General features: G+C 34.3%; 1 protein-coding gene across 1 annotated transcript in view; it reads right to left on the minus strand.

The window, feature by feature from the left end:
- The window catches only part of UBE2W (ubiquitin conjugating enzyme E2 W), a 70,017-nt gene that overhangs the window by 11,388 nt on the left and 45,909 nt on the right, over positions 1–12,720 (minus strand). The window contains exons 4-5 of the mRNA XM_026495874.4: positions 5,933–6,088; positions 2,010–2,085 (exon numbers count right to left, since the gene is read on the minus strand). Of these exons, the coding sequence (XP_026351659.1) occupies positions 2,010–2,085; positions 5,933–6,088 (232 nt within the window). The remainder of the gene's footprint in view (positions 1–2,009; positions 2,086–5,932; positions 6,089–12,720) is intronic.

The following is a 12,720-nucleotide window of genomic DNA, read 5'->3' on the forward strand; positions in this document are numbered from 1 at the left end:
GAGAGTATATTATAATGCTCCACTGAACAGTCCATGTATAAAACACTTCTTGTTTTAAAGATGATTTTCTTAGAATGGATTCTCAGAAGTTTGGTAACTGAGACAAAAGGCTTGATCTTAAATGTTAAGCTTGTTAAATATTGCCAAACTTGCTATACCATCAGCAAATATGAAAGTACTATTTTTTTCTACCCTTTACTCTTTTCTGGCACTGCACTCATTTTACTCAACTCTGCCAATTCAATAATAGTTTCAAAATAATAAATCTGTAATTACTTCACTGCGAACTTTTGGGCCTACACTTTTAATTAATTGTATTTATTATGTTAAGCAATTTTCATAAATGGTCTTTATTTTTAATAAGCTATAATTGTTTTTCACATTTTTAAACCTTATGTTGACTGTGCTTTGAGGTTTTTCTAAAAGGTTTAAATTTTCATGTAACTATTTAATTTCTTTGCGATTCTTTTTAACTTCAGAAATTCTTCCTTCCTCTGAGTTGATACTTAGCTTTAAAAAAATACATTTTTCTCTTGTTGTCTTAAAAAAATACTTAATTCAATCCACAGGAAATATTTTACATATGAAGTAAAAATGTAAATTTTTCTTTCCCAAAATGATTACCAACTTCCTAACAGGATTACTTACTAAATAATTTTTCTCCTCATTGGTTTTGTGACATCTGATTTACTATATTCAAATCTTATATATAAGACGGCCTTGGAAAGAGTAATTCTATTTTGATGTCTATTCATTAATGCATTGATATGTTGTGGTATCTGGTAGACTGATTCTCCTTCATTATCCTTTAGTTCAAAATCCAGACTGCTCTTCTTGCCTATTATTTTTTCCAAAACTTTCAAGCACCCATCCATCACTCCACTGGATTTTTACTAAGTCATATTAAACCTGTAAAGAATATACATTTTTCTATAATACTGGTTTGTCATCAAATACCTCTGTTTTTTCATAGCTCTTACAAGTTTTGTCATTTTTTCTTCTAGGTCATCTATAGCTGTCATTAACATTAACTGGAATATTTATCTTTCTGTTGGCCCGCAAGAATGGCATTCTTCTTTCACTGTGTTTTATAACTTGTAACTGCTGGCGTAGTGCTATCATATTGATTCTAATCATCACTTATCAACACCTGACAGAACTCTTATAATGTAAAAAGTTTTTAAATGACTCAAATTAACTCAGTTAACAAGTTTCACAATGGATAGAAAGGTAAGGGAGGGAAGGCCATATTCCTATTATTTAGCTCTGTCAGTTCTAATTTCTTATTAGACTAACATTTTAAAAAAGGAAAATAAAGGATGTACTCTTATGGATACAAAAATCACAGGGGGTGGTTTTTGTTCACACACTTCAAAAAGTACATTGAGGAATATAAAATTCTGTTTTGAATTTCAAATACACCTCTTCAGGGAAGCAGTGAGGTCAGTTTAGAAAAGATGCAGTCTTCAATTATAAAGCTATTAGCACTCTCCCAACAAAAACAATAAAACAAAATCAGTGCAAGTACTGTCCTCATAAAGCTAGGATCAGGAGAACCATACATTTTCGAGGACTATTAGAACAGGAAGAGCTTTCTTTAATTAAATGGATCATCTCTCAAAATGTGATCCCCTCCCGCCACTAAACACAGTACCAGAACTAAGTAATTTCAAAAGACATCAGAACTTCTATTACAAGTAACAGGTTTCCCAGTAACTAATTCCAATTTCATCTGAAAATTATTAAGGACCTTTTTTTAGTAATAAAATGGTAGCGTTTAAGAATGTTAAAGCAATTTTAGATTTTACTTGTATGTTAGCTATGATTTTATGTGCCTCATTAAAAACCTAGTCCAATGTATCCATTAAATGGCTTAATATTTTAAAGACTCTTCTCCATATTACAAAAATACATCAGTTATATATTCTCCTCTTTTCCCCAAGCAACAGATATATAATCTTTCAACCCAAAATGCCAAAAAGTTATCATTCTAAAATAAAACTGCTTACCATGATACCACCATTTTGTTTTCTTTGGATTCTTGTTACATGTTCGAACATAAAAAGAATTATCTGGTGGTCGTCTCTGAAACCAAAAAGAGTTGAAATAGATAAGAGAAGTTGTAAAATGGAAGAAGATTTAAGAAGATAGTTTTAATAAAAGCTTTAGCAGAATTTTTACAGAAAGTCTAAAAACAATATAAATGCTGATGTGGTACAAGCGAAATAATATATTTCAGGAAAAGTAGACCCTTGACACTGAAATTAAAAAAAAGGGGGGGGGGTTATGCATGTGTGATTTGGATTAGGTTCCAGTGGGATTACTAGAGAATGACTATTACCCCAAAGGGGCAGCATTAGGTTTTAAAGAATTTTGGTTTCATTTATTTTATCTCCCTAGAAATAATTTAGTAATTACTTTTGTGAACTAATTAAAAAACAGAAAAGTCTATCTAACTAGGTTTGTCTGAGAAACTAACAGCAACTTATAAACCTCCACAATTACTGTTTCCTATAAGGTAAGTATCACCAAGGACAGACCAAAGGATTCAGTTTCCAAACAATATGTAAGAGGAAAAAGGGGGAAAAGCTATACTGGCATTTCTGTCATATATATGCCCAGACTAGCACAATATCAGAAACAGATGGCGGCTCTGCAAGGGAGCTACAGCAGAAACAGTGATGCCAACAAAACTGAACACAGATTTTGGAAGGGAATTTCCCTGAAAACTGTTGGATATCGTTCAGACACAAGAAATATGTGCTGGGGGCGCCTGGGTGGCGCAGTCGTTAAGTGTCTGCCTTTGGCTCAGGGCGTGATCCCGGCGTTCTGGGATCGAGCCCCACATCAGGCTTCTCCGCTAGGAGCCTGTTTCTTCCTCTCCCACTCCCCCTGCTTGTGTTCCCTCTCTTGCTGGCTGTCTCTGTCAAATACATAAATTAAAAGAAAAGAGAAGAAAAGAAAAGGAAAGGAAAGGAAAGAAAAGAAAAGAAAAGAAAAGAAAAGAAAAGAAAAGAAAAAAGAAAAGAAAAGAAAAGAAAAGAAATATGTGACTCTCTAAAAAATTTGGAAATAAGTCAAATTTGTATTAAAGCTACTGAGCGCAGGTTAGCAGGTAAGTTAGTAGATAGGTCCAACCAAAACCAATGATAAGTAGGACTGAACAAGCAGTCCACTTGGCACTTCTACAGCTCATGTACAACTCCGAACCTAATAATTCCCTTACAAGTTAATATTAATAGTAACTTAACAAAAGGGAAGAGTAGAGCATAAGATGTTAAACAACTACCCCAAGATTATCCTGCTGATAAAGTCTGAGAAAATATCTGAAAAATTAGTATCATGAAATTAGATGCTTGACAACTTCAAAGAATAGATCATCTGTTGCTGTTTGTCCTGCAAAGTCATAATCTGTGTTCATGTGGAACAAACTGCTACCACTGCAACAAATAATTTCATAAATTCATTTTCTCTGTATATTGATTAGAACCCAATCTTCTAAAGAGAAATTAAGGAAGAAAAAAAAAAAACAACTCATTCTATCTGCTTAAGAATATAACCAAACTGAAAAGTGATCACGGAGATTTGGTTCTTAGAAAAATAACTATACAAAAAGATGGATTACCAAAACCGTTTTAGGAATTGAATACAAGCTAGAAAGTCTGGACTATCTGTATTACAGGGGCACTACGAATAAATGGTAGATTACTGAAAGACCTCTCAATCTCAGAAATTATCTTTAATCTACTGAAATCTACTGACATGATGGATTTAAATGCCTTCAATTTAGGGAACCATCCTTGACTATGAAAAAGAAAATTGGAATGAAAGAATTATGACTAAATCAAAGTTCCCAAATGCTTATAGTAAAAATTAAAATGTGTATTCAAATCAAATATTAAAGTGAAACTCATAGAACCACACTGACCACAGAATAAAATTCACCTGTTTTAAAAGAAGAGTTTTTGGTGAGTAGTTAGAAGACTTTTAAAAGCTTATTTGGAGCTAGATCCCCTCAGTGCCAAAGCAAGTTTCCTCTTCATCTCTGTAACGTAGTACTTAGCACAGTAAAAACAGTATCTAGTAGGTTCCTAATAAACGTTTACTGAATTTTTTATCGCATTTCACAGAACTAATGCTGAATTACTTCCAAATTATTATCTTGGTTAAATATAATTTAGTTCATATTATATAATATAGTTTACCAATAATTTAAATGGAATAATTAGGCATATAGTAACTATGCAGGAAAAACTAGTAGTAGACAACTGAAATGTGAGGATTAGAAAAGGATAAAAGAGATGGAGAATATAGTCATTTTCTAGTTTTTAACAGTAAGTCATTACATTTGTTTATTTATTATAAATCATTACATTAAATGTAAACAAAGTGCTAATCATTACAAGGCACATGTAAGTTATGTGCACACATCACTGGTGTGTTCATCTCAACTCTTCTTATTAAAATCCTATACTTGCTGCTTCACCTTTCTAAAGACGTTAAACATTAACGAGGATATAGAAGTCCTTGTAACTGCAAACTGCTCTACTCTGTACCTAAAAATTTAAAACTTATATGTGTGCTCAGGGTGGAAGTGTGGGAGTACAGAAAATATGGAAACAATAAATGAGTAAAACTTGTTTCCAAAGCCCTTGGGCTTAACAAAAGCTCAAGTGCAGCCTTAAAATGCAAACCTAGAAAAGCCCACAGTCAAAGAGGAAACTTAAAAAGTCATACTACAGTTAGATAATGTGTACCCTATTTCATCTATTCGAAGATGTATTTTCCTGCATATTTTAATATTCCTGAATGGGGATACATGCCTTTTAACTAATGGTGTCATAGTTTAACTGACAGAAGTTTTTTCTTTCTTATATGGCACATAAAATTGCATATTAATGCTCTTAATGCTATAATTAAAAAAAATACAATTTAAACCATTATTTCCCATGCTTCCTTGAATAAAAAACTGTTTTTTTAAACCTAACACCAAGAAACCTCTTATGTAACTAACATTTCAACAAACTCACTTTGCAAATAGTGGCTTAGAGTGTTTCAGAGTCTAGATAACCTATCATTTAAAAATGAATTACTTAAAGTTCTCTAAATACTAATTTAAAGTTCTCTAAATACTATTTTAGTAAAAATGATAGTTCAATTTCAAGAAAACGGGGAAAAAAACTGCTAATATAACCCCACAAAGCTGTTTCTCCTTTAGACCCAAACAAAAGGAAACCCTCATGAAGAAAAGAGGCTTTAAAATATAGAAATAGATGAACACTGTGCTACACACTGACCCTCAGGCAGAAATGACAAGTGGGCCAGAAATGCACACAGGATTTAGATACTTTAAAAGGGTATCCTAAATTTAACTCATGTGATTTTTCCTTCTGGTATTTTCACCTTTCCATCAGGCATAGAATCTGTGGATTAATAAAGGAGAAGTAGAGGAAAAGTCCTGAAAATTCTACTGGTAATCTAACCTTCCTCTTTCAACCTAATCATCGTGATCAGTATGATAGGAAAGCTCTGGTTCCTGGGAAATTCTCTAAAAGAGGTTGATAGGGTGAGAGCCAGCAGAGGGGAGATGGGAAGCTATGAAACTTGTTCTTGGGACTTTCCACTGTGAATTCTAGAAATGAGAATTTCTTGTACACTTTTGCCTTATGCGCGCTTACAGAAATAAAATTCAGATTATTTAAGAACATCTGCAAAAATTTTCTATTTAAGAAATACAAAACAATGTCTGACTTCTATGTGGAATGAAAGATTATCAAAATAATTTTCTAATCTATTACTAAACATGATATTACCTCTATCTTCTTGATAAAAGGCATTAAATCCTTCCTTCACACAAATTATGTATTAAAATAGTTTCTCTACCTAAACTAAAAAAAGAGATATTACCTGGAATAATTCTGAGAAGTCCTACCTTTTCTTTGCAGCTGGAAAGCATGCTAATAATGCTAAGACAAACTGATTGGACTGAGAGCGCTGGGGACCAGTCTTCTGTTAGAATGGATAAACAGATATGACCATTGCTATAAACATGAGGATGAACGGGAATATTTTCACCAGTAAACATGACCTAAGAAAGAATAAAATTCCATTAACACTCAAATATTCTGTATCACCAAGAAATAAAATATTCTCCACAGAACTTATTTTAAAAACCAATTAAAAACAAAATAAGTGCCAGAAACAAGATAAACAACTGCTTGTTGTTTATTCGCATCAATCCACAAAGTACTGGTTTCACTGTGTGAATGAGCACGTAGGGAATGGAACATATAGGGAAAAAAATCCAGGTCATCTGTTTTTTATTTCATCTATTTTTCACAAATTCCCTTTAAAAATTTATAAATTACCATGCATTTTTAGCCCAGTAAAGACAACTATAATAATGCTTTTTCAAATTCTCTCATTGCATACAGTAATACAGAAGTATTCAATTTTGAGACAACATGAACTACAGGCGACAGGAACAGCCCTTCGACCTGTAACAAGGCTATCACCTAAGGTACTATGTGAAAAAGGAAATAACTGTTATATATACCATCTCCTCTAAACTCGCTCATCCATTATGATGGGTACAAATTACTACTTACTGATCAGCAAGTAACTATGTGCCTACACACACAAAAAAACAAAGGTTGAATGAGTCAAGCTTTTCTCTGCCTTTTCTTCTACTCAATTCTTCTAACAGGTTTTCCTTTCTCCACCTAGCCTCAGCACTGGTTTGAAAAATATATCTATTATTCCTTTCTTTGCCCTAATAAGTCATTAAGTATCCCAATAGTAGTGTTTCTTAAACATATCTACCCTAAGCATCTGAACAGGCAGAAGAGTGAACTCATACATCCTAGAGAATCTGGAAGCACAGCTCAAAGTAGGACAAAGACACAGAAGTCTAATATTTAAGTCTAATATTTCACTTCATAAAAAACTATTTTGATATAAAAATTAACCCACCAATTTTTATGTGACCTTTATACTGTGGTAAGATCTAACATTATTACTCTGTTGCTCAGTAGTAATTACTAATTCCTCACCTTAAAAAAAATCACCTGAAGATCTGGCTAAAAATATAAATGCAAGAGCTCCACTTTCACAGACACTGATTCAGTAGGTATGATGGGATTTTTATAAAGCTCGTCAAATATAAGCCAGTTCTCAAACAAGACTTACACTATCTCTTAGCCCTAAAACTGCCTCACACTTGAATACAGCAAAATCTTACTAAAAAGAAACCCCACCTTCAGTTACGTCAGAAATTGATGAGGTATTTATTGCTCTAGGCATAACTTATTTTCCCCTTTATATAAGAGCAAAAAAGAGAGCCAGTGAAATAAGTGTGACTAGAGTAAGGTATGTCAGCATTTAATACGGGACATGTTACGGAAAGGTACTATAAGCTGGGTTTTTGCTTTTACTTTCAAATATCTAGCTACAAATCTGACTTCATTATAATTTCACAAATATTTACATTTTAACAAAGCACTCTTTCATGTAAGTAGGACTCCTCTAATATTTCAAATATACTACTAACATATGGAACTTGTTTCCTTGGCTGAAGCTAATATAAGAAAACAAAAGGAATTTTTTTCCCCCAAAGGAACGACTGACTTTACACACTTGCATATTTTTTGTTTCTTTAAATTTTGGTCATGCACCCTCAATTCCCACTAAAAAGAGTTAAAATAAAGCTGAAAACTAAAAATAAAGTCTCAAAATAAGAGATATCCAGTTACTTGCCCTTCCTGATTGCAGGAGACCACCGAATCCCCAACTTTAGCACAGCTGTGTTTGAAGCCTAGCATTTATCTCAATTTTATCTATCAGTGCTAGTATTCTTTTCATCACTTTCTGCTAAAAAAGGGCTGCTTTGCAAAAGGAAATGACTGCTTAAAGGCCTTGCAGCTCTGTACTTTGAGTCTATCCACAATTACTTTAAATTTTATTTTTTATAACCATGTAGTTTATTATATACATTTGATATTCCCGCAATGTGTTATAGATGTCTAGAGTGGGAGTTCACAAATCTCACAGAACATGCATCTGCTCTGGGGTATTCATTCTACCACAAAATCCCATTTGACCAGTAGGATATTTTCATTAAGAATACCAACAATGCCCAAGACCTTATCTCCTAGCCACAAATATTTTTTTAAAGGATATTTCTTTTCCAGTAAGGTCTCCTTTTTAAAAAGTCACGTGGAATAGTGCTCTGAAAGTGCCAAAAAATGAAGAACTGCCAAGTTATCTTCTTTGGCAAAAATTAATCAATGCATCAGCAACCATCAAGGAAAATACACAGACAGCAAAATACAAAGGTTATCACAACATGCTCCGACTAGCCAATTCACAAAGCAGAAGGAAAGCAATAGTGCTCTTGGAGAGAACGGATTATAAACTAAATCACTCGGTCTGAGAGCCAAGAAGTACCCACGAACCAAAAGAAAATCAGGAGAGAGGAAAAGGGATGGAAAGCACTAGAAGACACCTACAGCAGGAGCAGGAGACACTGATAAGCACCAAAGAGAGCCAGAAATCAAGACAGAAACAGCTTTGAAGGCTGAGAGGACTGAAATAAAAAGAAATCAGATATCAGTAAACCTTAAAAAAACAAAAGCAAAGAAAAAAAAAAAAAAAAGCTGGGGCTTTTTAACATGCTGCATGCAGGGCAAATACAGCCAGCCCGAAACTTTCAGCAACCAAACAGGGGAATCAATTAGCTGCACATATTATAGGTAACCCCTAGGGCCTAACCTGCCAGATACAGAATTTTAGAAGTTTGTCTAAACATGGAAAGGCTGAGTTTACATGCCAGAGATGAATTCCTGAAATAAAAGAAAAAACTTTTTTCAACAGTTTATTCATATAAAAAGACTGGTAAGCAGTTTCCACAGACAGTTTTGATATAAACTCTGCGATTCTGGTTCTTTGCATGTGATGGGGAAAGTAACCAAGGCTGAACTTCAAGATCATGCTCTTAACCATCCTCATTTATTTAGCACACGGTACAATCCAAAGGAGGAAATGGACATTTCAGTTATTTTAATGCAGCCAAGCAGGTTCTGAAAACTTAAGAGATGATGATTAGCTGTTTTCAGAATTAAAAACTTTTTGGGGAAATCACAAACAGCCGATAAAACTCAAACAGATTTAACAAGACAACTGAATATGATGAATCTGAAACCAAAGGGAATAAACAAGAACTTTGCTAATTTCTTTAATTTTAAAAATTATTTATTTTTAAAATAATTTATTCAAATTCAAACTTAGTCATATAAACAGTTAACAACCAGAGAACTGCACATATTCATAAACCAACAATAAAACAGAACTACAGATTTTAAAGAATAAGCTTACGAAAAAAAAAAAAGCCAAAATTTTAGAAAGGGATCTTAGATCTAATGCATGTGAATCACACCTGAGGTTCAGAGTTTGCATTAGAAGCAGTACTCAGATGAATCTAAATTTCCAAACATCTCCCTATCAGTATGGCATATTTTCAAGAGCAGGTGAGATCTAAGAAAACTATGCTCAGTATCATAATTTTGGATTTAAATAAGCATATCCCACAACCAACCTGAAGTTTTAAGCAAGCCAACCTCTGGGTAACTTTTGGTACCAAATGTAGCATGTCTCATAAAACTACTAATTTGAGAATGAAAGCCACCAATTATGACAAAACAGAGGATGGAGCTTAGGTAACTGTTTCTAATATGAAATTCATATTTATGAGTACATAAGGATTTCCAATCAAGCTCAATACTGAATGACCCCACAATACTGAGATCTGACCACAAGGAAGGCACACTACTATGTTCAGACTAGTGTTCTGCAACTAATTAGAAAGTGAGACACCTAATATAGTGTCAAACTAGGTCAAAACACATTATTACAAGAATAAGCAGTACGAAACAAGCTTTTATAAAATATAAAAGCCAATATATAAAATGGATACCAAGATTTCTCCAGGGACAATATAAGGGAATGCTTTCTCTTATTAAAATTGTAAGTAGATGACAATACCTAATGGGCAACTACAGAAACTGTACAAGCAGAATTTGTTATAATCAGAGATCTAATTAATAAAATACGATGTAGTCAATCTAGCGTAAAGTGGTAAATATTTGACAAAAGTGGGGACTGGGGTTTTAGCATAGTTTTTAATATTCAATTCTCCCCTTTTAGTCACTTAATATGTATCAGTAGCATCAATATTAATAGTTTTTCTGGTCTTCCATAATTACCCTTACCATGCAATTGTACAAGTATTACAAAGTCAAAATGCCTGGATACAATGAAACTAAATTTGGGGTTCCCCTGGATGGTAACCATTCTCCTTTGTAAGCTGTGTTCTTCTAGCCTACCAGTCTTCTCCTTTATCTTCCCTCTGCTTTACCCCCAAGGCTTCAACGAAACAGGGTTCACTGTTCCCTTTCTCCTCGTCAGGTGTCCTAGATGCTAGACAATTTAAGGCAATAAAAATGGTTACTTAAGACTTTGGAAAGCTTAACCACCATCACATGAAAGAGCAAGGAAAATGACACCACAAATAAAAGGATATGAAAATAGGTTCTGGACCTCGGCAGTGAAGTAGTACTGAGCAACAGAACCAAAGGGTCTGGGTGAAGGGGGCATGAGTAGGAAGGGGAATAAGGATGAGGAGAAAAAGACTACTCTTTTGCCCAGTGTTTCTTCAGCACCACTTTTAGCAACGATATGGTTTCAGGACTAAGTATAGTATCCTCTTCCCCCTAAAAAAAATACTTTCCCATTTATTTCTAAAATGCCTAAAATTTCTTCAACAAAAATTATAGTTGAAAAGCTTAAACACAAAGTATAACCAGGACATTTACAAGATAATGTGTTTCAATTTTATTGCATTCAAATGGGATGTTCTGACAGAGGAAGGGGGTTTAAAGGTCATTAAGGTCATAAGGGAAGAGCTGCTAACTAAGGGAGGAAGCAGAAAGGAAAAGAAGCAAAATGGTAAAGACACTAAACTTAAGGACTTCACAGATTGGAAGGAGAGGTGACTATACCTCCCAATCCCTTTGAGATAAATCTCCAAGTCCTTTACACTGCAAGACTCTCTCGGATAAGCCCCAAAACATCCTTCCTTTTTCATCTCCTGCTATAGCCCTCCATTTATCTATACATAAAACTACATTTGCTCATAAATCTCAGAAGAAGCTTAGTCTTTTCATGATTTGCTCCACTTTTGACATAAACTCTTCTTGTGCTTTCAGTCCCAGTACAAACAGGTTTCTCTTTGCACCCTCATTCTATTCTAAACCAGTCACTGCTTTTCTCTTTTGCTCCCAAAGCATACAATTCATACTTCAACTTGCGGTGCATCCAGTTGCACAGGCCAAAAGTTGTGAAGTCTTCCCTGACTCCTTTCTCTTCTTCATATTTCTTATCAATTCATTAGCAAATCCTGTTGGCTCAACCTTTAAAATAGGTCCAGGGGCACCTGGGTGGCTCAGCTGGTTAAGCGACCAACTCTTGATTCTGGCTCAAGTCATGATCTCAGGGACCTAGGATCCCTGCTCAGTAGGGAGTCTTCTTGAGGACTCTCTCTCTGCCCTTTACACCCACTTGAGCTCTCTTTCTCTCTCAAATGAATAAATCTTAAAAAAATAATAATAAAATAAGTCTAAAACATGGTCATCTTACACAACCTCCACTACTAGTTTTTTGCTGCAAGTCACCATCACCTCTCACCTGGATTACTGCAAGAGTTGTCTGGTCTCCCTCTACCCTGGTACACCCAACAGTCAATCTGCCACACAACAGCCTTTTAATTTTAGGTAGGATCATGTCATTTCTCTGCTCAAAATAGGCTGATGGTAAGTGCACATTAGTAGAAAACAGTGATGGAAAAGTGCCTCACCTCTGCTCCCAATATTAAAAGGTTTTGCTGTCATTATTGTTTGTTTTAAAGCAAATGACTGGGCCAAACACCCTGTTTTAGATATGCAGTTTTTTCACTGTAAAGTGAGATACATGAGAAATTAATTACAACTAGGAAGGAAAAGAAAACCCAGCAAACTATAAAGTTTATTATGGTCTTACAGATCTAATTTACTGATACAGAAGTAGTAAGTTTACCATGAGACTGGTTTATTTTAGGGTTATTTCCCCAAATCCTACTCTTGTAAATAGTGGTAAACTTAATACTGCTTATTGCATAGGAAAATCAAAGACCAATTTTCTAACAAGTGCCAATGCTGCTGGGTCTCATCAAATAAAATCTTTGGTGAATGAGGAATTTTACTGCCTTTGAGTGGTTTTAATCACTTCCCCAGAGCAATGGAGCTCTGCAAAGTTTCAGTTATTGGAAAAATCTCAAAATCTATATGTACATTAAGCAACTCATTGCTAGACCATTATCATTCTTTATAATCATAAAGATGCTGTGATTAATAAAAATTTAAAAACAGTTATAAAGTATTAGTAGACTTAGAGCGGCTCTGTTATCTTCTCAAACATGGATACTAGAATATACAACTTCCGTGACATGAGAGTGATGTTAAAAAATGATATAAAATCTATTCCAAAAGATTGGGAACAACTGCCCCAGAGCTTTCAAAGTTATCGTTCTACATATTATCTTTCACTTTTAGAGATAACAATGCTGGCTGGATAAATAAGCATTTTCCCCAATCTGGTGTTCACACCTAATTGACAGTAGGGAAAGGAGTA

This window comes from Ursus arctos, unplaced genomic scaffold, assembly GCF_023065955.2.
Source record: "Ursus arctos isolate Adak ecotype North America unplaced genomic scaffold, UrsArc2.0 scaffold_6, whole genome shotgun sequence".
Lineage (NCBI taxonomy): Eukaryota > Metazoa > Chordata > Mammalia > Carnivora > Ursidae > Ursus > Ursus arctos.